We start from the raw sequence: 27,572 nt of genomic DNA, 5'->3' as shown, positions 1-27,572 counted from the left end.
TAAAATAATTTCCCATTTGTAACCAATTTATTTATTTAAGCAAGATGGGGCAGGTGGTAATGAAGTGTGACTATTTCGGTGACCAGTGCGGGATACCGGCTGAACTCTGCCCCCCCCCCCCCCTTTTTTTTTTTTCCAGGGCAATCATTTTACAAGGCAATTTTAAAAATATATATATATATATTTTAATGTTAGTTTGGGCAGCATCCCGCACGGTGCGGAACTCAGACTTCATTATGTCCCGTCCAAGTATTTTCAAAAGGTATTGTTTCTGGTTCTCTATGCTCACATGTAGAAGTGAACTATATATGCCTATTTCTGTTTCAGCAGACGGGGAGTTTATCAAGCTGGTCTGACAGCTTTCTTATGGATGATAGCATGTCCAATACACTCAATAGTTTAGAGGAACGAACCAGTGAATTATACAGTATGGAGGACACAAAGAACCTGACTTGCCAGCTGGTCTCTCCAAACAAGATTTTGGCTATGGAACCCAATCCTGTACTGTCATCGCTACAGACAATTCCAGAATTTTCTGAAACGTTGGATCTAATTGAACCTGTAAGTAAAGATCACTTTTAAATGGCACCAATTGTGAATGGGCACCTCATAAATTAGTGTGATTGTATATGTATATTTCTTTTAACTGTTAAGCCCCCCATACACTACTGCGACTTGTCCCCTGAAAAGCTTCCTGGGTGGCAGGATCTCCCCTGGAGAACTTCCCGGGCTGAATGATCGCATGCGATCCCATTCACCACTGCTGGGAGACTGTCCGAATCGGAGATCGGACATTCAAGCTGGTCCGATATGACTCCCATGTGATACGATGCGCGTGTGTCCATATGGGGTGAAAAGTGGCCAAATTGGACAAGTGTATGGCCAGCTATAGAAGGGTTCAAAGATGCTAGAGTAGTGGTAGGCAACTCCAGTCCTCGAGAGCTACCAACAGTTCATGTTTTCCAGCTCACCGCACAGGTGCGCTCATTACAGACTGACGCTTTTTAAAAGATCCACAGGTGGAGCTAATTATTTTGCTTGTGATTCTGTGAGGAGATTTGGAAAACATTAACTGTTGGTAGCTCTCGAGGACTGGAGTTGGCTACCCCAGCGCTAGAGGGAGCATTATGAATATTGTAGGAAGGCAGGGGATTGGACATCTAACCTGGTAGTGGTGGGCATTTGAATGTGCCGGAAGTCCCTGTTACAAACGCCTGAAGAAAAGTAGCCCCTGGGCCAACAAGGACAATATGTTGACATTCTAATATGTCAACACTATTTCGACGGATGTCAAGATAGTCAACATTGATATTCTAGAAACCTAGGTTTATAGGGAAAAAACCATCGGGCGCAAACACTAGTAGGGTCACACCCTTGGGATAGAAGGATAATTAAAGGAAATAATGGGTGGCAGCTCCCAATTAGCAAATTGGATATATTTGCAAACTAAATACAAGGGAAGAAGAGGGTGTGTAATGATAACTTTACACAACCAGAGAGCGCCACACGATTGGAGATGGTACAAAGAATTCTTTTATTATATTAAAAGATATAAAATAATACTATATCAAAATATAGACACATAATAATAAAGATATAAAATTTATAAACGAATAGACATATTTACACTCTATGTGAAATCGTAGCAGCAGCCAATAGTCCCAGTATATTGGGGTATATGCTCTCCTTTGAGCCAAGGTTTCAAATAATAAATGTCCAGCTCAATTAAAAATGATGATGGATAGCAGCCGATATTACATGGATTTGTGCAGTCTGCAGACGGCTCAAGCCACTCTGCCAGCTGTCGTCGCCTGTTGACGACCAGCTGATTTTGCGTTGTGCAGAGAGCGAGCTGTCCGCCTTCGGCAACAGCTTAGATAGCACCCACTGAATTGCCGGAGACTTTAAAAGACAGGTAGAACAAGTGCACTCACCCAGGCTTATGTATTTCTGCCGGCGTGCGGCTAGCGTAGTTCGTGCTGTGACGGCTGGGGAGGCTTAATACTTGAATCGGCTGGTGAGATGAGGATGCTGTGGAAACCTTTGTATAAGAGCTGCTGAAGAAGATTTCACAGTTGGAGTGAGCCTTTACTCTGTATCATTTGAATGTGCCGGAAGTCCCTGCTACAAACGCCTGAAGAAAAGTAGCCCCTGGGCCAACAAGGACAATATGTTGACATTCTAATATGTCAACACTATTTCGACGGATGTCAAGATAGTCAACATTGATATTCTAACCATATTAACCTGATGAATTTTCATATTATAACTGTTGACATATTGTACTCAAAACCTAGCAGGAACCTATTCTTACCTGTAGAACTGCCTATTCATATATTTTAATTCTAGATGCTCTTCAAATTGAATGACTGCATATAATACATTCTGTCCGCGAAATACATTATCACTCCTTTTATTTTTCTTCCAAATAGGACCCTACGACATGGAGTGATGTCACAAGCTTTGAGGTATCCATCGAGGCTACTCCTACCAAAGAGATCCCTGCCAAACTACTAGCTCAGCACGAAGGGTCCCTGGACTGTCCACTGAACTACAGCTTGGAGCTCCTTGACCCAGACACTGTTAATGAGGACAATAAAGGGTTGATTGCATCCCCCATAGTGTCAAAGCTTAGCTCCCCTCCAAGTATTCTGAGGAAGAAAAAAGGGCTGAACAGACCAGCGTTTGTTTCCAAAAATCCCCTACTAAAGATGACTCCAGTGAAAGCACTTCCATTCTCCCCGTCACAGGTGCGTAGAGATGTAGGCGTTGTGCTCTTAGTACTGATAAAGAGTAAATTAACTTGTTAGTTAATAGTCTCGTCTAGATAGACGGTCAACTCCATATGACCAGCTCAAGAGGTCTTTATGATAAAGGTCAACACTATTTTAGTTTTGGGGGGTTCTATGTGTTTTTCAATTACTTCTTATCCACATAGGAATAGCAACCTGTGGTGCTGCATGAAACCTACTGTATACCTCAGCTGATGGGTACAGCAAAGAGATTCGGTGGTACTGCCAGCATGCTGGGGAGATGATGGCAATGTTAGGAAACTAAGAGTGGTGGTAGAGGTTGTGGCTTATAGGCCCAGATGCAAATATTCCACTCCAACGCCACATTATGCAACATGGCAGTGGATGACAATATAAGGAAGGGGAAGGCAGTGTGTGTCAGGGAGAGACTGGTACAAGCACAATGTCCTGCATGTTGCAAATGGGACCTGTACCTTGGTGTAGGCAGGGACATATTGGTCTGTCTCTTTGACACCCCCCCCCCCCCCCCCCTTCACTCATTGAGCCTTCGTGCCGAGTTTGACACTAGGTCAGACATACTCTGACTGCCAATTACATCGGATTTGACCTGCCTTTAATTCAAAGATGGAAATGAATAAAAAAAAAAAATGTACAGCTGTCTTACTTAGAGGCAGTATGTGACTGTGGGGCGGGTCCCCCAGGCAGTGGGGACCACCCTGATCCCTGCATTGGTCCTTTCATCCAACATTGCCCAAAATGGTCTGCGGGAGGGTACAAGGGATAACTCCTTACTGGTGTGAGCAGCAGTGGGCCCCGGTGCAATACACCTGCAATACACCTGCTGCACCAATGGTAGTTCCGCCTCTGTGTTTGAGGGAAGTGGGCCACACTTAACAGCTTTCAGTCTAAACGGGAGGGATAATAGACAAGGGTGACACTGAAGTTAAATCTGGTATCTTATAACACGCAGTAATTTATCCAATTACAGCCATTTGTTATGGTGTAGTACAGTACACTCCAGCTGTTGTTGAACTACACATCTCAGCATGCCCTGCATCAGTTCTAGCATGGCAAATAGTAAAACTGTAGCAGGGCATGCTGGGATGTGTAGTTCAACAACAGCTGGAGTGTCAAGGTTAGCCATCACTGGTGTAATAAATGACCCATTATTGGGCCGTAATACATAGGATCCGGGATAAGATCCCAGACCCATTTGTTATGGTCTGAAAACTGGGGGTTGCTTATTGGGGATTCTGCTTCATGTGCCTGGGATGATTAAGGAGGAGTTCTGATAGCTTTTAAAGAAATAGGTATTGAGACTCCTTTTTGACGCTGTGCAGAGAGGTAGTGTGTGTCTGAGAAGGAGAGTTCCAGCGGTGGCGCGCAGCATGGGTGAGATCCTAGAGAGAAATTTAAGCCGTCTGTTTAGTTACTGATATGCAAATTGGTTTACAGAAATCAGACAATTACTTTTAGTATAGAAAACGTGCACTTGGCTAAGCAAAGCTAATTATTAATTACCATGTATTCCATATCAAAGTCACTAACACTTTGGGCATATTACCTATACAGTGGAATTAATATTGTGGGATGAATTAATATTCAGAAATTACTGTAATAAGACTGACCTTTCCTCCTCTCTCAAAGTTCTTCAACACTTCTGGGAATGTTCAGGAACAGTTCAATATTGAGAATCCTTCCTACACTTCCACTCCGATATGTGGTCAGAAGTTTGTAACCACTCCCCTGCGAAAGCAAATGGCGGCTGATGAGGATAAAGAGAACATGGGGTAGGTAGTCATGTGCACTTAATTGTGGTGGAAAGTTAATTGTGATTAGTATTAATACTTGGTCGAAATCTGGTTTGTATAACATGCATTTGTGTGCATTCACTTACCTGACCAGGGGGAAGAGGTGTCACGCCTTCTAGAGAGGGAGTTCCAATCAGCTTTTAGCTGCCATTGTACAGGCTGTATTTGAAAAGTTGATTGGTACTTTATCTGTCCAAGACTAGATACATCTTCCCCTAAGTGTCTTTTGCTCACCACAGTGATTTTTGCACTACTACTTTGTTTTGTAACAATCGGCTGTTTCTCTTTGAACAGATTTAGAACCCCCACAATACGAAGGAAGTTACTAGGACTGACACCTAGGACTCCAACGCCTTTCAAGAAGGCTCTCGCTGCCCAGGAGAAAAAGTATGGACCTTTAAAAGTTGTGGTATGTAAATCCTTTTTTTTTTTTTTTTTTAAACATGTATGTGCATATAGGTGTACCTTTTTTTTTGGTACTTAGTTTGGTACTTGGTTTAGTTTCACGGCGCCCAATTATATCGGATGCGATATCGGATGCGATATACCGATGCGATCCGATTCTATTTTTGACCTGTTCATAAACCCAGATGTAAAATGTGTAAAGCGAATTAGATTTGGGTGAGTTATTTTGTTTCTGTGCAGGGAAAATACTTACTGATTTATTATTCCACTGCAATATAGATCTCTGAAGTAAAACCCCACCCAAATCTAACTCTCTCTGCACAAGTAACATCTACCCCACCAGCAGTGCACATGGTTTTGTCCATCTAAGATAGAATTTTCCAGAAGGAGTGAACCAGAATAAGGCCCCATGTGTGACCTATTTTTTTTTTGCAGTCTTCTCTATCATAAAGCCCTTTCAGGAGGTACTATGATAAAATTTACTATTACAGTCTTACTAACTAAAATGGGTATTCCTTATATTTCAGTCGCAGCCTCTCGCTTACCTTGAAGAAGATATTCGTGAGGTGCTGAAACAAGAGACGGGGACAGATATTTTCATTAAAGAAGAAGAGGAGCCTGTTTATATAGCGGAGAAACAGGTACATTTATTAGTGGTCCATAATTTGGGGGAAATGCATTAAGGATCCTAAAGAGTGGAGAAGTTGCCCACTGCAACTAATCAGATTTGACCGCTCGCTTTATAGAATTGCTAGCTATAAACTGGTGGAAAAGGGGCTTAATAGTTTCCTGTCGTAACCAAACTTTTAACACTGGTTATTTCCAGAGCAACCCGGGTAGATGTTTGGTGGTCATATAAGTATAAGAATGACCTGGATCACATTATTTGCGAATCCGACCGTGGTGGCTACCAGGGTCAAACCCAGTACTGACCCGGTTGCATGGGCGGTATGAGTGCCAAGGCCTGGGTCACCTGACCCGTGGCACGCTAAAAGCACAGGAAGAGCTGGATCACCGGCAATTTGTAGATGATGTAGACTTCAATTGCTGGCAAGACTGCACATTGCATTTTGGTGGAAAAGGAGTATTACAGTTGTCTACTCTATAGGAGACTTGATACATCTCCCCCAGTCCTTTGAACATTTTGGCAAAACTTTATCAAAATCGTGTCCCTTTCATTTGTAGCTAGTTTCAGCTGTTAAAGTCAGAAAGTCTCTGATTCTTGATGACTGGGATAAAGAAGCCCTGGATGCCCAACTGTTTTCAGAAGATGGTGTTTCTGATTTGCCGGTAGGACTTTGTGGCAAATGGGCGCTGTTTTTGGTACTTGTTTCCTAGAAGGGCCACAATCGGGGGTAATCGTGTACCTTAACTTAAGGTACACGATTACCCCCGATGGACCCGATTTCCTTTGCAATCAGGTCCATTTAGCCGGCAAAGGCAAAATCGGGTCCATCGCGTCGGTCGGGTGCATTAACATGGCACGCGACGCGACAGACGCGATGGACCCGATTTTGCCATAGCGAGTAATGAGTGTGGATGAGAGACGCAGATCTTGGGAGGAGCGTAGAAGTCGTGTTGGAAGATATTTTGAGATAAGAGAAGATATGTATGTTGGTGTACATACATATCTTACCAATATAGGCAAAGGCTACAGTAACTCTACAATTATTGGACCGTTTGCCAATAATCAGGTACTTTGCCTGTTTTATTGTATAGTATATGATTTAAAGTATCTCTGATAAACCAGAAAAATCATGGTCCCATACACTCAACTTCGATTATCAAATCTGTTTGCCAAGAAAATCTCTCCCTCAATCTCCCAATTATCGTGCAGTGTGTATGAGCATTCTTAATAATCTGACTAGATTTCCCATGATTACCTCATCCTCCTTTTTAAGTGGATATGCAAATTCAGTGTGGGGTGAAAGTCTGTTTTTTTTTTTAAGTAACTTTGTATGTCCGATTATATGGGCCTTCTATATTCTGAAATATTTCCCAGATTTTGTTGAGATTGCCAGATAATCTTATGGTGTGTGCCTAACTTTAGTGCTGCAAGAAATTACACCAGCTAAGATGCAGTAATTTGATGGGGTATTGGTCATAGGGTCAACAGTAATTGGCTCGACCACTATTGCTCAAAAGGTTGACACATGAAAGGTCAAAAGGTCGACACAAGCAATAGGTCGACGTGAAATAGGTTGATATAAGTATTATGGTTTTGTTTGGTCATAAGTGTACATGGACACCGTATAAGTGTCCTGCTTCGCTAAACATGCTTCAGGCACACTATTATCTCGCTCTATGCCCGCTTGGATAGTAAAGTAGGAAAAACCACCTTTTTTTTTTTTTTTTTAAAGAAAGTGGAAAAACTCATGTTGAAAAAGGGGGTGTTAGATCGCACTGGATAATTTTTAAAGTAACTGGTGTAACCTCATTATTAATAATTTCAGTAGACTTGGTCTCTATTATGTTGAGGTGTGCTACCGCAAGACATTAAATAGGCTTAATTACAGGGGAAACAAAAGAATGTTTGTTGTACGGTGCACAAGAAATGGACGTATAAAATATAACCTTTATTACATTATTTTTAAAAGTTTAAGCACATTTTTTTTTTAAACTAAACATACAACATGTAAGGACTAATTAATGTTCAAATAGTTTTATTGAAAAGTATAAAAGTTTACAGCATGTGGAGCAGTTAAGGAAAAAATCTGGAGTTACAAGAATAAGGCTGCTCATCCAGCAACATATAAGGAACATAAAGTTGTAACAGATCACATGACCAAACCTATTTTGAGGGGGGTGGGTTGGGATCTAGTGGAATGAGAGTAGGGAGAGTTAAGAATGGCGGGAGAGGGAGGGGGGGGGGGTGGAAGAGTGTAAAAAAAGTGGGAGATTACGTAAGTGGGGAGGGGAGGAAGAAGGGGGTATAGATGGGGAGAGGGGTTAGGTCAGTCCCGGGATAGGGGATCCAGTTAGTGAGTACCAGGGTTCCCAGATTTTGTGATATTTCTCGACTGTGTTGTTTTGTAGGCTGGTAATGTATTCCATTTTTGCAACAAACCAGATGCGGTTAGAGAGTTCTGTGTGAGACGGAGTTTTAGGATCTTTCCATGATCTAGCGATTAGGAGTTTAGCTGCGGATGTGATATGGAGAATTAGTTTGTTGGTGTGGGCGGGTAACTGGTCGACTGGGCCACACAGGAGCATATTTGTGGGGGATAGTGGGGGGCAGGCAGGGATAACAGAGGCTAGGACAGATTGAACCATGTTCCAGAAGGTTTTAATAGATGGACAGGTCCACCAGATATGGAGAAAAGTGCCTTCGCAGCCACAAAGTTGCCAACAAGAGTTGGGGGCGGATGGGTATATGGCATGGATACGTGACGGGACGAGATACCAACGGGTGTAGATTTTGTACGAGGTTTCTTTAATTGCTACACTAATGGAGCACTTAGAAATGGCTAGTCGTATATCATTCCATGCGTCTTCCCCTAGGGGGGACCCCAGGTCCGAGTCCCAAGCAGCTTCGTGGGGTTCTATAGGTGGGCCGTCTGGTGAGAGAATGTAGTGGTATAGATAAGATATAGTGCCCCTGTCCGTAGGTCTGTAAGAGCACAGTTTCTCCATGGGAGTAAGGTCCCTGAGGGTATTTGTTTTAGGGAGTGAAGAGAAGAAGCTTCTGATTTGTAGGAATTGGTAGAAAAGAGAGTGGGGGATGTGGTGTTTCTCTCTCAGGTCCGCAAAAGAGAGGGGGGCATTCTTGTCTTGAAGATGTTTAAGTCGTGTTATTCCTAGCTTGGACCAGGTAGAGGTCATGTGGGGGGATTGGCCTGGAGGGAATGAAGGGTGTTGCCAAATCGGCGTTAAGGGAGAGGGGTGGGAGGTGAGGGAGAGTTTGTCGGCTAAGGTGTCCCATATAGAGAGCGTGAGGGATATTGTAGGTGGAGATTGAGCTAGGGTGGGCCTAAGTTTTCGTGGAATCCAGGGGAGGTGGGAGATAGAGTGGGTCTTAGCAAGATCCGACTCCATGTCAACCCATCTTTTCATGCCGGGGGGGGAGTGCCAAGCAACTAATTGGCTGAGTCTGGTGGCTTGATAGTATTTGGAAAAGAGCGGGAGGCCCAGGCCTCCTGATGAGGGGGGTTTGGTAAGTATGCTGCGTTTAATGCGTGGTTTCTTGTGATTCCAGATGAATTTACAGCATGAGGTTTGTAGGGTGTTGAGGGTCCTAATGGGGATGCTAATGGGGAGGGTCTGGAATAGGTAAAGGAGTTTGGGGAGCACAGACATTTTTATAACGTTAATTCTGCCTATCCAGGAAATGAAGAGTTTACTCCAGCGAGCGAGATCTTGTGTGATGGACTGGATGAGGGGGGGGAAGTTGAATTTGTAAAGGTTAGTGTAGGACTTTGTGAGGTTGATTCCTAAATATTTTATATAGTCCCTGCGCCAAGAGAAATCAAAGTTAGTTTGAAGAAGGTCGAGCGCAGGTCTGGGGATATGGAGGGGGAGTGCTTCAGATTTGTCATGGTTAATCTTGTAACCCGAAAAATGGCCATACAAGGAGAGTTCTTGGAAGAGATTGGGGAGGGAAATGGAGGGGTTGGAGAGAGTGAGGAGGACGTCATCAGCAAAAAGTGATATTTTGTAGCTAGAGTTGCCTATCGTGACACCTGAAATATCAGGATTGATTCTAATGCGGTTGGCAAGGGGTTCTATAATTAGTGCAAAAATAAGCGGGGATAGTGGGCAGCCCTGTCTGGTTCCATTGGAAACACTGAATGGGGCAGAGGTTAGGCCTGCAGCAGAGACAGAAGTAGAGGGGTTATGATAGAGAGCTTGTATGGCCTGTAGGAACTGGCCTTGAAATCCAAATCTTTGGAGTGTGTGGGAAAGAAAAGACCATGATACCCTGTCAAACGCCTTTTCTGCATCTAAGGCTAGTAACAGGGTGGGGAGCTTAATGACGTTTGCGTGGTGGATCAAGTTGATGGTTCTTCTGGTATTGTCTAATGCTTGGCGAGTTGGTACGAAGCCCACTTGATCAGGGTGAATGAGGGAGGGGAGTATTGGATTGAGTCTATTAGCTAGTATTTTTGCAAAAAGCTTTAGGTCTGTGTTTAGGAGGGATATGGGGCGGTAGTTTGATACCAGCTGTGGGTCTTTGCCGGACTTTGGTATGACGGTGATTACCGCTCTCGTAGTGTCTGGGTGAAAGAATTCTCCATTTAAGATGCGATTGAAGGTAGCAGTGAGGTGGGGAAGTAGAGATTGTTGGAATGTTTTATAGTATGAGAAAGGGAGCCCGTCCGGACCTGGTGATTTGGAGGGTTTTTGGGATTTGAGGGCGTTTTTTATTTCTTCTGAGGAGATAGGGGAGCAGAGTTTGGAAGACGTGTCTGAGTCAAGTTCTGGAAGAGAGCATGAGGTCAGGTATTCGGGAGAGGACATTGACGTGGGGGTGGAAGAGGGTGGTGTAGAGGAATTGTACAGATTGTTATAATATTGCTTAAAGATGTCATTAATATCGTTGGGATGGTAGCACAGGGAACCTGAGGGGTTTTTAAGAGACGGGATAGCGGAACGGGCTTTACGGCGTTTGAGTTGATTGGCCATGAGAGAGTCTGCTTTATTACTCTTCTCATAGTAACGCTGATTGGTCCAGCGTAGGGATTTCTCAATTTTTTCTGAGAGGATAGCATTGAGAGCGGCTTTGGCCTTGGAGAGTTGTTTGTAGTTAAAGTCGGTCGGGGAGCGTTTATGTTGCGAGTCGAGGAGGGCGACTTGGTTTAGTAGGTTTTGAAATTTTTGTTTCTGTTCCCTGTTTCTATGGGAGGCGTAGCTAATGATGTGGCCCCGGATTACTGACTTATGCGCTTCCCAGACTAAAGGGGTGCAGTCTTGATCAGCGGAGTTGAGAGAGAAGTAGTCTATCAACGCCTCATTGATCTTGTTTTGGAAGTGTGGGATCTTTAATAGGGTCTCGTTTAAGCGCCATGAGGGCTTGGGGATTGGTGTTTCCAGAAGGTTGAAAGAAGAGGTGAGAAAGCAGTGGTCAGACCAAGTACTGGGGATGATGCTGGAGTTTATTAATGAGGTGGAGGTCGAGGGGTCACAAAATATCAGGTCAATTCGCGAGTGAGAGTGATGGGAGGGGGAGTAGTAGGTATAATCTCTGGTGGAGGGATTCATGGAGCGCCGAGTCTCGACAAGACCGGTCTCTGTGGTATGCTTTGAAAGGGCCCGGGCCAAAGGGTCGGATCTAGAGGAGGGGAGGTGTGTTGATTTATCTAACTCTGGGTCAGGAACGCAGTTAAAGTCTCCTCCTAGAAATACATGACCGCTTTTCTTTTTCTGCAAGGTGGTGAAGAACTTTTTAAAGAAGCGTTGTTGGCCTGAGTTGGGGGCGTATATATTAGCAAAAGTTACCTCCATGTGGCCCAGTCGACCAGTGACGATGAGATATCTGCCATCGGAGTCTTTAAACACCGAGTGCATTGAGAAGGGAAGTCTGTTGCGGAGTAGGATGGCCACACCATTATGTTTGGACGAGCTGGAGGAGTAGAACACAGTAGAGAATTGTCTAGATTGGAGGGTGGGGTGTCCAGGTGCTCTGAAATGTGTCTCTTGCAGAAGGATGACGTCTGCATTAAGGGTACGAATGGTGCGGAATAGGAGAGAACGTTTTTGAGGGGTGTTTAGGCCCCTTGCGTTCATTGAGGCTATTGTGAGTGGCATCCTAGGTTGCTAGATGGGGAAGAGAAAGAGGATGGGGGGGGAAGGGGGGGTGGTAAGGCGGAGGGAGGGGACAGATACTGTGTGTGTTAAAGAGGGTAAGTGTAAGCGTTGCTCTAGAGCGTTGTGGAGGGGGTGGGGGCTAAGTGTGATGGGAGGTTAGGGAGGACGAGGCTGAGAACGAGTCCTCGGAGAGAGGAGGAGGTGCTCAGTTGGTGGGACGGGTGTGTCCAAAGGGGTGGTCCACCCTTAGGGGGCGTCACCCTAGGGAGAAGGGTTGGGGGGGGTGTGTGGAAAGTAAGCGTGTCTTGTCGATTCCCCTGGGTGCGGTGGTCAACAAGTAAATTGAAACATTAAACATACAAATGTCAAAGAAAACAAAAGGGTGCTGAGGCGAGGGGGGGAGAGCGGCAGAGAGAAGGGGCCCATCTGCTGTAAAATATGTACTGCAGGGATGGGTAGGGTGTGTTTTTCCCGTAAATTGCGGGCAACAAGATCGAAGGTGCTCTCCCAACCGCCCTAAGCCCCCCGCCCAGCCCCTATACAATCTAACAAGGCAACTTCAAACACAATCAGTGTCATGGCCTGAACTGAAACAAGCGGTCTGGAATGACCATGAGAGAACTGAAGTACAATCCTAACTAGTGCTCAAATATGTGAGGAGCAAACTGGTAAACAAAAAGGTAAATGTCCAAGGGGGTCATTCCGTATTAGCTGAAGGGTCCGAGTCACTCGTGGGTAGATGGTGACCCGCCCTCTGGGAAGGAGGAAGACTCTTCAAGGTGGGAGAGCAGATCCCTGCATTCCCGCATTCCCGCATATCTCTGATTAGAACAGTCTTACCGTTCAGGTCCACAATTAGCTTGAAGGGGAAGCCCCAACGGTAACGGATGCCTTTGTCCCGGAGGGCGGTTGTGAGGTCACGAAAGTCCCTTCTTTTTGCTAGCGTGAGAGGGGCCAGATCTTGGTAAAACTGGAGATTCGAGGATTCAAAGGTGGTGGATCTCTGACCTCTAGTTGCTGAAAGGACCATTTCTTTGTCTTTAAAGCTTAGGAATCGGATGATCACGTCCCGGGGTGGATCTCCATCGCGGGGTTTTGGTCTAAGCGCTCGGTGCGCTCTCTCTAAAGGAAGTTTTCGCGGACCAATATCTTTGGATATGGTGGAGAAGAGTCTGTGGAGGTAGGGCTCTAGGGCCTCTTGCGGGATAGATTCAGGAATGTTGCGTATACGGATGTTGTTTCTCCGCTCTCTGTTTTCCAGATCTTCGTTCTTAGAGCGAAGGTCAGTTAGTTCAGAGATGATGTGGTTTAGGTCTCTGCTTGTGTCGTTCAGAGATTTTTGAAAGCCGTCTTGTCGAGATTCCAGTTTGAAAGTTCTGGCTGCAAGGGAGGTAATGTCTGATTTAATGGACGCCATCGCCTTGTCCAATTTAGTCTCGAGCGAATCCTTAAGATCAGTGATTAAGGATCGAAGAGCCAGGATGTCCTCCTTGGTGGAGGGGGTGGGTGAGGCGGGCTGCTTCTTATCCATGACTTTTGGGGTAGGGGAGTTGGGCTCCTCCCGAGGGGTTGCTTTGATGGAGCGAGTGAAGTGGTGAGAGATGTCAGATCCACCTTTTTTGGGCGTTTTAGCGGTGGATCTCCGCATGTGAGAAGGGCCCGGGCAGGTAGAGTAGTATGAATGGATCTAAAAAGGCCGGGACTTGTAGGGGGTCGGGCCCTCGATCAGTTGTTGTATGGTTCGGAAAGTAGGGGTGAATGGTCAGGGGCACCCAGGGGAAGCGGGGCAGGGGCCTTTAGGTCGACATGAGGCGCTTCAATTCAGTTGAAGAGGAAAGGGGGTAGTCTCTTTGTCAAAGCTGACGGGGAGGGGGGTCCACTTTCCCAGATGATGGGGAGCTTGATAGTAGCCGGAGAATGGGAGACTGTTGTTTCTCAGCTGTGGGGTCTCCTCGCGATGCTGCGGGGGTCGGGCTTTAAGCGATGCTCAGTTATAAGGAGGCGGAGTGGGTTCAGAGGGGATGGGGTTGGCAGGGGCGGCAAAACGTGAGCCTGAGACGTGGGTATTATCCCCCTTACATAGGGGTTTTCATTTGCCTGTGCTGGGCTGCGTCTGCCCCACTCAATATGGCCGCCGCCTGTCTCCTTCAGTGCCTGGGGAGAGTGTACAGGCCGGGTGCAGCACGGAATTATGAGGGCGGATCAGCCTAGTCCCTCTCACTGTAATGCCCAGTCTGGCTGACCTGTATGGAGCCGGGAGAGCAGGCGAGTGGATGGCTGTATGGATGATGCCACATCCAATATGGCCGCCGCTCTTTGTTTGTGCAGTTTAGCTGTGGACTGGGGCAGATTGATGGGGCTAGGAGTCCAGTGTGGTTGGGGTGGGCAGCGCCCACATCCCAGGTGACCCAGGTGAGCCCCCTGGGTGATACAGGGGGGTGGTAAGAGGCGCAGCTCCGGCGTCTCCGGTTTCCAAAATGGCCGCCGGCCGGGGAGAAGGGGGCCTGAGCGGCTCCTACCTTGTCAACGGAGCTGATACAGGCTCCTGCAGGGGTCCGGTGGCGCCAGGGGACCACACAGAGGGTCACTGGGGTCCGGATGCCGCCTCCGGAGTAGTCACGTCGCGCCTCTTCGTGTGGGAGCCCAGCGGCGGACCGGGCAGCAACTCGAGGTCCCGGCTTCTGCAGGTGCTAGGCCGCAGTCCGCAGGGACCCGAAAACGGGACCCCCGACTCCGCAGCGCTTCCCAGCAAGCTCCCCAGAGATGAGGGGGAGCCCACCGGCACTTATTGTGCACGCAGGTACGTGTGGAGGGGATTTGGAGGGGTTTTTAGTTGTCCCCAGACGGAGCTCTCTTGAGAAGCAGCCTCTCTCCTTTTCAGTCAACTGTCTGTTTTTTAGATGCTAAACTGTCTGTATTATATACATGCTTCTATGCTGGGCACACACAAAGCGATATATATCGATGGCCTGGGCAGCACCATTCAATGTTGATGCCGATATGCAGAGGCGGATTATGCTGTGATGTAAGGACTAATTAGACAGTGTAAAAAGGAAATAACATTCCTGAAATTGCGGGGGTTAACAGATGATCTTTTGGTGTGTTCACTGTAAAATAATTGATGCAATAGCACTTGTAACAACAAGCAATATTGTAAACTGACACCGTATTAATTTGCAACGTTCTTAGAGGCAATGTGACAGCATAAGAGCGTGTCCTCAAAGCATGGGAACCATGTCCCTATATATGATAAATCAATACATTTCTGTATTTGCAGGGGATCGGATGTGGGCAGCGTCCCGGCCGCTCCTTTTCACCCCGCTATTTAGTTTGTCACAAAAGTCAGTTTTTAAATTGGCCCCGAGTGTACAGCAAATACTCATATTCTATGTGCCAAGAAAGAAACAAGTGTCCGCCTGCTGCTAGGGTTTGTTTATACTGTCTGTTAGTGTGCACCGCCGCTGGAAGGTACGCGGCGTACTGCTGCTGCAGGTGACACTCGTGTACACACTTTAAAATAAATATTAAATAGAGCAATAAACATAGATCATTTGTAAACCGGCCCCCCCCCCCACTAACGTGAAACGCTGACGCGCGTTTCGCTATAACTTTTTTCAAGGCTAACCGGGCAGGCGCCTGGAAGCCGTTAAATGCAGATAATTAGTAAGTAGTGTCAAGAATGACTATCTAAATAAGGAGTGAATTCCCTAATTGTCTGGTTTTTACTTAGCGTTGTCTCATTTACTGATATAGGAGCCATGTACAGGGTCCGTGAAAATGCTGCCCCTTGTGTACTTGGAATCAGGATACCTAGTATTATGACATTAAGGGAATTTACTCCTTATTCACTCCTTATGTAAATATTGTCATTCTTGACACTACTTACTAATTATCCGCATGCTAAATCAAAAAAGCTTATAGCGAAACGCGCGTCAGCATTTCATGTTCGTGGGGGGCCTGAATACAATTGATTTATGTTTATTGCTCTATTTAAGATCTATTTAAAAGTGTGTACACGAGTATCACCTGCAGCAGCGGTATGCCGCGTAACTTCCAGCGGCGGTACACGCTGTAACAGACAGCCACCCGGACACTGACCGTGGTGCTGCTATAGGCAGCCATAAATCGAAAAAGTTTGTGAACCACTGGTCTATATATTGAGATCTTGAATATATTTACTAGAGATTTTGACTGGCTGATTTTGATTATACTAGACTGTATACAATATAGTCAAAATTGGCTTGACTGCACAGTCTCTCTTTTTCTTTTCTTGAGATGCCGACCTCACAGGGGACGTGCATTTGCTGCGCAAACTGTATACACACTGTGCGTTTTGTGTTAACCTTTCTTCCTGTTTTTTGACTATATATTCAAAATCAGTAGCTCAAATCGCACCATGTGTATGCACCTTTAGTGGGGTGTTTCCACTTAGGCAATGTTTAATGACATTGTATTGATGGAACTGCGCTCCCTACAGAGTTGGAAGTAAGTTGCGGTTTCCATCAGTTCAAATACTTATGTAGAAAAATACAAGTTTGTAACAATTATTTCTTAGATTTATTTACTTCTTGAAACCTTAGCTTTTTATTTTCTCCTTCAAAGAATGAAAATGCAAGACAGAGTGAAAGTAGCCTTTCCACATCTTTAAGGGCGCCGTTGGCACAGAGGGCAGACTGGAACTGCAGCATTGGCACAGGAAATCAGAATAATATGCTTCCAAGAAAGAATCCAAATTTTGAAGTAAACGTTAAAATGGAAAGACCTGCTCAGGTATTTGTTACAAGGATAGTATGTTTTGGTTCAGTAATATGACCTCAGTTTTCTGTGCTGGAGACCATTATAGAGGCAGTAAATCAATTTCCTGACCGCAGTGGTATGCTTTGCATTGTTTGAATATATGCCTAATTCTGAACGAAGAGCAATAAAATAGCCATTTCGCATCCGAATAAACCAATGCTGCATGCAGTATAGCCGACAAATACTGATCAGCTTTATTTTTACTGCAAGTTACATTTAAAGTAAAACACACACATCCCCGCATAAACACTAAGGGGGGTATTCAATCCAGTGTCAGCTGTGATTCAGTCGGATCAAAGTCAGCTTGGCAGGCGGGATTCAATGTTCAAAAAGGGGGTGTATCCGTGAGATACGGCTGCAAATCGCCGAGCTGCGGCTGGGAGCTCGACAATTCCCAGCAGTTCTCCGCAGAACGGGCCCGACTGCTTGTAAAGTCAGGCTCGTTCTGACGAGATTGAATACCCCCTAAAGCTGGCTACACACTATACAATATATCGGTCCATGTTGCGATATATGACTGGTATTGTGTTGGCATTTTTGTTTATTGTTTTTAACTTCTTGTTGGCAAATTCTAATTTACTAATTTCTATTCCTTCCAGTCTGCCTGCGAATGGGAAGCTGTTGTGTTTGGAAAAACTGAAGATCAGTTAATCATGACTGAGCAGGCAAGACGTTATCTTGATATGTACAAGGCATCGGCCAGCTCTACATCCAGATCTCTAGTTATATGATTGTTTCATATTTAGCTGGATAATCAAAATGCCTTCTACCTAAGTGCACTAAAACAAGACTTTTTAGAACTGTTGGCAAAATGATGCTTTGTTTTGCAGCCTCGCATTATGCATGAATGCTAAAAGGGAGCAATTCCTTACCTAACAGTAGGATCTATTGTTACTAGCTATCTACGCCATTCTACCAAAAGGCCACAGATGTTCTCTGTCTCTCCCGAAGAATATGCAAGATGTAAAAGTGCCCTTCTCACTGGCTGAGAACCGTGACACATGGACTCCTTATCAACTCCATTTCATTTTTAAAAGACATTACATGAAGGTCTGAAAATGCATTTTTCTTTGGGTTTTCTTATACGTTTTTGTTTGGAGTTTTTGTACAAATTTTGTGGTGTGAATTCAAGCTCCTTTTCCCAACAAGTAGAACAGAAATATGCCTGGTTCTTGAGATCTCTGGACTGTGGCTTTGATACAAGGTCTTTTATCCTGGTAGTCGGATAGCCTTGCTTCTGATTATTTAAATTTTTCTGTTGCTTTTCTGTCTTTTTTTTTTTTTTTTTTTACTTTTTGGTTTTATTGTTATCCTTGCTTTTTTTTTTTTGTCTGGGTCTTGTATATTGTTTTCCTTTTTCAAGGATTCGGTTAAATGCTTCCTTTTTTGTTTTATATCCAATGCATATCTACCTTTCATCTGTAGAATGTAGTACAATTCTGACAGCAAATGTGAGCTACTGTACCTTTTTAAAAACTTATCTGCAGGCTTTTTTTAATTATTATTATAAACCGTATATAGATATATATTTTTTATTAGTGTAATAAAATGGAAAGGAGGTGTAAAGTAGAACTGAAGTCAGACAGTTCACATATATAATATCATTTTTTTATGTGATCTCATTTTAGTTGCTGTTGTGTTTTTTTTTAGGTACTTTGTTACTTATGGTATTTTTGTAATAGACGTGTGCAGAAAGCGTTTGCATTTTCTCTCCTAGCTTCCAGGACATCTGTTTATACTGTAGATGTTTGAGCGAACAGGAAGTTGCACTACTAGGCTTCGGTATGCTGCATAGTAACACATGAATGAGCTACAGTGTTATATATTTATATACAAAAGGTACTTCATGCAGAGGTAGGCGTAATGCAGAAATATGGTTTCCTAATTAGAATTTATCAGTATTTTAATTCTCAAGCTGAGAATTGTACTAGGTTTGAATGTAATGTACAGAACACGTAGGTAAAAGGAAATGTTGTTCCTTGCGATCTCTTTATTTATTTAATGCTTGCCAGTCCAAGTCTGTGTTTTTAAATGTATATTTAGGTTTTAGAGAAGTCCAAATAATTTCCTGTTTTTATTATAGCATCTGCTGACATTTACTATACAGGTTTTTTTTGTTTTTGTTTTTAAATAACTACACGTAAACTACAAGTTTATTTACATAAAGGCTATTGGTAATCACAAGGACATAGGGCGGTTGGACGAACTCCAAATAGTTTTATATTTACTATTCATCTGTCAGCTATTGTTCTGTTAAAGGTCCATACACCCTGGGCGACTATGCCCAGGGTGTATGGACAACGATGATCACATTCATCGCTGGGGGGGGAAGCCGCTCAGTGCATACACACTGAGCGGCTTTCCCCCTGCCCGGTGCCGACGTGGGGGGGGGGGGGGGGGGGAGGACGGCTTTGCATAGTGCAGTGCTATGCAAAGCCGTCCTAAAAGCTGCTCATCTGCTGGTATTACCAGCAGATGAGCGGCTTTCCTGGCAATGATGCGGGAGCGTGCAGCAGCAATCATTGCTGGGGCATACACACTGGGCGGCTTTGAGCTGAAAGCCGCTCAAAACCTGCTATTTTGAGCGACTTTCAGCTCAGTCGCCCAGTGTGTATGGGCCTTTAATATATGCCTTTTCCAGCAGACGGCTGAGGTTCCTTCCATTGGGATTTCTAACAGGACCTGTGCTGTCAAACAGAGACTAATAGCTTCTGCCACCACTAGAACATAACTTCATCTCCGATTATCTTAAGTTCTGATAAGCTGTTGCTGGCCACACGTCCGTATAGTTAGTTTAGCCCAGTATTACCACGTGGGTGCTGCCTAAATATGCAGTGTACTGGTTTGATCAAAATTGTTTGGCAATCAGTATCTCCTAAATGCAACAATCCCATGACTTATCCCACTGTGTTGCAATCCTATGACTGTAAAGGCCCATACACACTGGGCGACTTTGAGCTGAAAGTCGCTCAAAACAGCAGGTTTGAGCGTCTTTCAGCTCAAAGCCACCCAGTGTGTATGGTCCGGCGATGAGCGCGCTCCCGCAACATCGCCGGGAAAGCCGCTCATCTGCTGGTTATACCAGCAGATGAGCGGCTTTCAGGACGGCTTTGCATAGTGCTCTGCTATGCAACGCCACCCCCCCCTCCCTCCATCGGCGCCGGGCAGGGGGAAAGCCAGTCAGTCAGTCTGAGTAGCAATTTCAGCCCACTTTAAACTGCAGTCACATCCTTACTAGTCATTCTATTGTAGAATCACACTTGTATTTTAAACTTATGTCCTTTAAAATGTATGTCGCTATTCCAACAGAACGCTGACACCTACCCTTCACCTATTTCTACTGAATGAGCGACAGTCCAATATTATGTGCCAGGGATGTAACCTTCTTCTCTGTGTAGCTAGCACTGTAACTGAGCATAACTTATACACAAGACCAATATGACATGTTGCACTATGTTTGAATCATGTAAATGACGGCATGAGGCTGTACTACCATTAATGTGGGTGTCAGGGTATTTCAAAAGCGGCTACGTCTTTCAAGTACTTCAATTCACAATGCACTGTCTCAGACCGGTTCTCCCTACAGCGGTGTCTAATGCAGTTGATCTTTCCAAGCTTTGCACGACTATAGGTGTCAACAGTTGCTTTTTGTGCCTATTTCTAGGTATTTGCACTTATAATTTATTTCTCTGTTTTGTTCTGAAGGAAGGTTTGCTTGTAATGTAGAGAATGTACTGTATAGTTTAATGGTGCGCTTGGCTACTTATTTACTAACTGGGAAATAGTGCTGTTCTGTAGCGTCTGGGGATTGTATTTGTTTTATTTATAGATCTAAGTCAGGCATGTCCAAACTACGACCCTCCAGCTGTTGTGAAACTACAAGTCCCATCATGCCTTGCCACAGTTTTACAAATCATTTAGGAATGCTAAAACTATGGCAAGGCATGCTGGGATGTTTCACAACAGCTGGAGGGCCACAGTTTGCTCATGCCTGATCAAAGTTCTTCTCCATTTTCAAGATGTGCTGCTATATAAGACAGCAGAATAGGCTTGCTGCTACGGAGATGGAAGAAGAGCATTATATGCAGTGTACAAGGGTTGTAACAAGAGTCACACATTCCCAATACAGCAAGAAAGGCTCAACCAATACCTTCAATTTCACTGCTTCACTAACGCTTGTCTTATGTCCTTCTCAATAACGTTGAATTTGGATAGTTTGGTTTCTTATTCAATTTAGCGGCAGATGTACTGGATAAAAGTTAGATTTATTGTAAAGTACATTTCTGGGTGATTTTTCATGGCAAGTAAATAATAACTACAGGAAAAGTTGGAACTGAAAAGTTGGCGATTCTATTCACCCACAAAATGATGTTCCATTTTGAGAAAATTGGTGACCCTTTAGAGATGTATCAAGCCGTGAAGATGTTGGCCAAATCACCCAATTGGCTCCTAACTGTCTTTTATTTAGCACAGGATTTGAAATTGGTTAGATATTGATTGGTTGATTTGGGCAACTGATTCTATTTCTCTCCAAGGCTTGATAATTCTCCCAACACATGTGGTGGCTCTGTGGGCCTGCTTAGTGCAACTGACTGACCAACCTATTGGCAAATAATGGTCCGTTTTCAAACCGAAATTGAGATTGCGGTTCATATGGAGTGCAGAGGACGTTCATTCAGACAGGAGGTTTTGCAACTCTAACCTCTTTGCTTCCAATAATTATCACAACAGCCAATCTCCTGAGCTGAACATTGCCCTGAAAATAACTTCCAGATTAATGGTATTTTACAGTATGTCCTCTAAAATGACCGATCAATCCCAACTATCCAAATTTGACCACGAAATTCTGGTTAGTCCGGTATAATGTTTTATCCGATTATACAGGACTGACTTCTTATTCGTGTAGTAACGTGCTGTATTTCCAGTTGACATAATAGTTTCCCAATGGTACTGGTTGAGAATTTATTTGCTGGGGGAAAAAAATGTATTCGAAGTCAAAAATTTTCATAATATTCTGTTGTCCCTATGTAGTGACTTGTTTGATGGCTATATATATGATTTCTGTATGTATGCTTTTGTGTTGTACACTACATACCTTACTATATTGAACTGTCAAACATACAAGAACATTTTTGAAAGTAGAAACTGTATAGACCATGTATTAGCGTTAGACAATGGATGGTTCTGGTCAGGTTCATTTCTGTCCAGGCCGGCGAAACACTAGGGTATAGTCACGCTTTGTCTATTACAATATTGCTCCATTTCATGCGCAGTACACTCTGTTTGCCAGTATGACAAAATAAAAAAATATTTTATAAAGCATTGTCTGGATCTGTATCTTTGTTATGGAACTAATAATATCTATGTTATTGAACTTTTAATATTATACTAGGATAATAGGATGTAACATTTTGAAAGGACCCCCTTGTACCGCTGTTTCTACAATGCCCCTTAGGGGGGGCAGAAGTAAGAGAAGTAGAAGTAAGTTACGGGAGTGAGACAAAGGTGGTGCCAAAGGAAATATAGGTGAGAGGGAATGTGAGAAATGGAGAGGGGGAGGAGCAAGAGAGAAAAAGGGGAGGTACGGGCAGGAGTCAGGGAAAATGTCCGGGAAAGAGTCTGGGAGAGAGACAGAAGGGGGAGAAAGAAAGCAGGGAAAAAGAGGGGAAAGGTGGGGAGCAGAAAGATTAGGGACCGAGATGGAGGGGGACTAAGAGATGGGGAGACCGAGCAAAAAGAGGAGAGCGGTGCAAGACGGATACATATACATATGTACAATTCAAAACTGGTATTCTTGTGATGCTCAATACTTCAATAAAAATATTTTGGATAAAACAAAAATGTGGTAATGAATGAAAGTATATGAAATTCAATCATTTGCTCATAAATGCTGGAAAATAGTCAAAAACTAATATTTGGACAAATCTGTTAGATCAAATAAATCAATGGGCCGTATTCAATGAGCCTGATTCGCCATGTTTTTATGGCGAATTTGTGCTGTTTGTCGAATTTTTGACAAAAACGGCGAATCACCCTATTCAATGACCACATGGCGAATACATTTGAAGGTTTTTTTCGCCATGATTCACCGAGTAGCAATCGCTATCTTTTTATGGAGAAGTGGAATGTGAACTTTTAAAATAAAGTGTTTTGTTTTTTACATTTGGTGTCAAAAAATCAGGAATTTTATTCTGAGGAGGGGCATGCTATTTTTATTCATGTGCTGTAATTTTTTTTTTTTTTTTTGACACAGCAGCCAGCAGGCCCCCTGCTGGCTGCTGTGTAAAAAAAAAAAAAAAAAAGCCGAGCCGCTCATTACATATTCATATATTCACTGCACCCGATCGTTACGATCGGGTATAGTGAATATACGGTCCCCTGCTGGCACCCCCGGGGGGCAGCCTGTGCTGCCTGGCACCCGGGGAGCCCACCTCCCCCCCACAAACGTTCTGGGGCAGGCAGAGAGACTTCCATCTCTCTGCCTGCCACCGTCCTCAGGCTCCCTGCGGCATTCGCCGCAGGAGCTCATATTCACCAGTCAGGGGCAGCGAGCCCCTGACACGTTGCATACCGGAGCCTGCGAGGCTCCGGAACGTGGCGAATGTGCAGCGAATCCAAAAAAGGATTCGCTGCACCTTGCAGGTATTCTCATTGAATACCGCCCAATGACTTTTATCGCCGGCCACGGCGATTCCGTTTTTACACTCTCGCCATCAATTCGCCGGCTTTTTCTGCTTACTGTGGAGTCAATTGGTGTACACCAGTGGTGTCTAACTTATGACCCTCCTGCTGTTGTGGAACTACACATGCCAGCATGCCTACCTCCCAATATGACTCTCTCCAGGAGGAACACAATGCTCTGTTCCTGGACTTCCCTGAATGTATGATTGCCATCACCTGTGCCGAACAGATTAATTGACAAGAAAGGTGCCTTTCAACACAGGTGATGGCAGTAATTCATTCAGAGGGAAGACTAGAAACAGCATTGTGTCCCTCCTGGAGAGGGTCATGTTGTGAGGTATGCAGCATTAGGGTTACCACCTTTCCCCTTTAATTCCGGACACATATTATTTACACAGGTTCTGTGGAAGTTTAAAACCAGGTGAAATGGGGTCTTGAAGTCAGCCAGCCACAGAACCTGTGTAATTAATATGTGTCCGGACTTAAAGGGGAAAGGTGGTAACCCTATGCAGCATGCACTGCCACCGATTTATATAATGGCTTGCTAAAAACTGTGGCAGGCCATGCTGGGACGTGTAATTCCACATCCGCTGGAGGGCCATGAGTTTGACACCATTGGTCTACACAAAGCTCCTTGTGGAGTAAAAGTACATGTGCTTTGGAGATGGCTAGACTGTCTATAAAAGGAAGCACATGTCAGCAACAATATGCATGTAGTCGGTTGGTATTAAGGGGCCTAATGTGTGCCAAGAAAACCTTTTATCTCCCCCATTACACTACCACTAGAGTTACCACCACCAACCTGAACCATTGACATATGGCAGGATTAGGGTGGCCAATCCTGGGATCGGCGGGATCCCGGGAATTGGCCCCAAAATGCCCAGGATTGGAGTATCAGGATTAGACTGCGCATGCGCTGTCTAATGCCGGGCAACGTCTGAGCACCCGCTCAGATGCTACCCGGCTGTTCCCCCACCTGGTGTGCGGCCTGCGCAGCGTGATTCGGTCATAGGTCACGCTGCACAGGCCGCACCGTGGCATCACCAGCACCCGGAACTCGCTCGCCGGCGGGCCTATCCCAGCCTCACGCGTCATACCCGACGCACCTCCCAGCCTCCCGCGTCATTCCCAACGCCTGACTCCGCACCACTGCCGCCTGCTCCCTGCCCCCCTCCACAGCTCCCAAAAAGTAAGTTATGTGGGGGGTACAGCGGCAATTTTCTTTTAGGGATGCCAATCCCGTGATCGAGCATTTTTCAATCCCGATTCCTGGGATTGAAAAAATGCCGCAGGATTGGCATCCCTAGGCAGGATGGATTCATGGGCTCATCTTGATTGCCACAAATTCGGACTTCTAAACTGCATGCAGCAGCCAACGCAACCTTTTCCGGTCTTCACCTGTCCAGTTTTGGTGAGCCTGTGCTCACTGCAGCTTCAGTCTACTGTTCTTTGCTGACTGGTATGTAATCGGGTGTGAGTTTCTGATGCTTGTATCATATCCACTTCAAGGTTCAATGTAGAGAGATGATCATCTGCATACCACTGTTGTCATACATTGTTGTACACATTGCTGTCACATTCATGGCCATTATGTTTTCATCTTACCACCAATAAGGCTTTTTGCTCATAGAACTGACAATCAATCAATTCTCTGTAAACTCTAGAGACTTTTGTGTAAAATCCTAGGAGATCGTCCGGTTCTAAAAAACCCAAACCACTCCATCTGGCACCAACAACTCCAAAGTCCCTTTCATCACTTGTTCTCCTTTCTGGTGCTCAGTCTGAACAACAACTGGTCCACTTAACCATGTCTACATACCTTTATATGGAGTTGCTGTAATGTAATGCTGATCAGATATTAATGCATAAATCGTAAACAGCGTAGAATCTAAAACGCTTTATGTTGAAGAACGTGTAAAAGGACATAGGTACCTTTTTAAACACCCATTAAACTTGCAAAAACAAGTGCAAAAAACAAGTTACAGATGGATCTGCCACATTGTCACATAGGGCCTTATTCTAGTTCACTCTTTCTGACAAAATCCTTAAAAAGCCCTGTACACACGGGGGGAGATATATTGCTCAGCCATATATTGCTAGCAATATATGGCTGAGCAATATATTTCTCAGTTTCTCCTTTTCATCAGCGACCAGAGATGGTCGCTGATGAAAGGGAACCTCTGCCGGGGTGCCGTAGAGGTAATCAGCTGGTCGCAGGAGCAAGCTCCTGCGACCAGCAATTAGAACGGGGCTGAAAACGGGAGCGCGCACCCAGCAATTTATCGCTGGGGCACACTCCCATCACTGGCAATATGGTCGCCTGCGGCCATATTTCCAGCGATTTCAGCCCCTATCGCCCCCGTGTGTACACAGCTTTAGATAGACAAAACCATGTGCACTGCAGGTGGGGCAGATGTAACTTGTGCAGAGAGAATTAGATTTGGGTGGGGTTTTACTTCAAAGTGAGATCTATATTGCAGTTTAAAAATAAAGCATCCAGTATTTACCCTGCACAGAAACAAAATAACTCACCCAAATCTAATTCTCTCTGCACATTTTACATCTCTCCCCCCCCCCTCCCCCCTGAAGTGCACATGGTTTTGTCCATTTAAGAAGAATTTTGTCAGAAAGAGTCAAGTAGAATAAGGCCCATAGTGTTGCTTTTAAAGCAGAATATGTTTGCTATACTCTAAATATAATCTTTCAGGGTCCTTAATAGCTACATAACTTTTAGAATGGGATTTGGGCTAGAACTGGTGTTGCTTCCTTCGCTGGTACAAAATGCAAATCAACAAGGTTTGATGATGAATTGAATGGCCAGAGCAGGTCAGCTGTATGTCGTATAGAGATTCAGTGTGGCATGAAATAATCCCATTGACTACCTATTGTCCAAGCAGCCTGCTAGTCTACAGAGCAAATGCCTGTGATTGTGCTGGGTGCATGGGCTCCACACTGAGCAGTCAATAGCCCGTCTGTTCTGAGACCGCAGATTTCCCCTGAATCATTTCAGAGAAACGTGTTGATTTATAACCGATTCTCTCACCCCTAAGTGATATGATGTGTTGGGTGCAGGTGTGTGTCTGGCTGCGTTGTCACAATTCATTGACGTTGCACAGCGAAAACATGTAAATGTGAATAGCTGCTGAAAACTTCATTTGTGCTTCATGTGATGTCAGACATATTTGTATACACCGTGTGTAAAACGGCTCTTTTCTTACTTTAATAGTGCTTAGAAATATTCATGGGCTCATTCCCTACATCTGTTTTACAGGACTTTGAGCGTGAGGGTTTTGAGTCTGCAGTTATGCAAATGACATTGCTGTAGATTGGGACACAGGGTAGAAAAGTCAGTGGGTACTGGGTAGACAAGTGGTGTGAAACTCATGGCCCTCCAGCTGTTGTGGAACTACACTTCCCAGCATGTCCTGCCACAGATTTTATATAAAGGATTGCTAAAACTGTGGCAAGGCATGCTGGGATGTGTAGTTCCACAACAGCTGGAGGGCCATGAGGGCCAACTGTGACAAGGCATGCTGGGATGTGTAGTTCCACAACAGCTGGAGGGCTATGAGTTTGACACCACTGCAGTAGACAATGTCTAGGTTGATACCTTGAAATGATTGACATTGACAAAAGGTTGACACAAGCTTATGGTCAACATAAGTTTTTCACTTAAAAAAAAAAAGAGGGTACTTATGAGTTATCTGGGCGCCCGATTTCTAAATCGGGTCGGATCGGGCACATCGCATCTCATCGCATGCGACCATCGGATGCGATGCGATGACCCGATTTTTCCATAGGAATCAATGTTAAAATGGACTGAGTCCATTTTAACATGGAATTCAATGGGAAAAAGGGGTCCTTTTCATACCCCTACTATCCAAGTGGGCATGGAGTTGGATATAAACCTGTGGCGAGCCCGAAGCGTAGCGAGCCCCGCGAGGGGACACGGAATACCGTCCCCTCGCGGGGCTCGCCACGCTTCGGGCTCGGTGGCTCGCTACGCTCGCCACAGGTTTATATCCAACTCCATGCCCACTTGGATAGTAGGGGTATGAAAAGGACCCCTTTTTCCCATTGAATTCCATGTTAAAATGGACTCAGTCCATTTTAACATTGATTCCTATGGAAAAATCGGGTCATCGCATCCGATGGTCGCATGCGATGCGATGCGATGCGATATCGCATCACATCTGATTGTATGCCTTAACTTAAGGCATACAATCAAAAAATCGGCAGCCCAGATAACTCACAAGTACCAAAAAGAGTGTTTTTTCATGCGTTACTGTGTAAATGGGCATAGAGAGAGAATATAAGAGTTTGCGAGAGCAGCGAGGCACTGTGCCCGAAGCATGGCAAGCACAGCGAACCATGAGAGGGG

General features: G+C 44.7%; 1 protein-coding gene across 7 annotated transcripts in view; it reads left to right on the top strand.

The window, feature by feature from the left end:
* The window catches only part of MYBL1 (MYB proto-oncogene like 1), a 37,756-nt gene extending 18,858 nt beyond the window's left edge, over window positions 1-18,898 (top strand). For 3 of the 7 annotated variants that reach the window (XM_083187199.1, XM_083187197.1, XM_083187202.1), the window contains 8 exons: window positions 331-561; window positions 2,433-2,750; window positions 4,401-4,543; window positions 4,859-4,973; window positions 5,497-5,610; window positions 6,155-6,259; window positions 16,316-16,483; window positions 17,110-18,898. In XM_083187199.1, the coding sequence (XP_083043325.1) occupies window positions 331-561; window positions 2,433-2,750; window positions 4,401-4,543; window positions 4,859-4,973; window positions 5,497-5,610; window positions 6,155-6,259; window positions 16,316-16,483; window positions 17,110-17,241 (1,326 nt within the window). In that variant the 3' untranslated portion in view covers window positions 17,242-18,898. Of the gene's footprint in view, window positions 1-327; window positions 562-2,432; window positions 2,751-4,400; window positions 4,544-4,858; window positions 4,974-5,496; window positions 5,611-6,154; window positions 6,260-16,315; window positions 16,484-17,109 lie in introns of all 7 variants that reach the window. The other 4 variants (XM_083187198.1, XM_083187196.1, XM_083187201.1 and 1 more) reach the window with 2 other exon arrangements.
* Window positions 18,899-27,572: the final 8,674 nt, after the last annotated feature.

Source organism: Crinia signifera, chromosome 5 (genome assembly GCF_055691185.1).
Source record: "Crinia signifera chromosome 5, ASM5569118v1, whole genome shotgun sequence".
In the NCBI taxonomy this organism is placed as follows: Eukaryota; Metazoa; Chordata; class Amphibia; order Anura; family Myobatrachidae; genus Crinia; species Crinia signifera.
The sequence above is the reverse complement of the archived record's forward strand: the minus strand, read 5'-3'. Positions and strand labels throughout refer to the sequence as shown.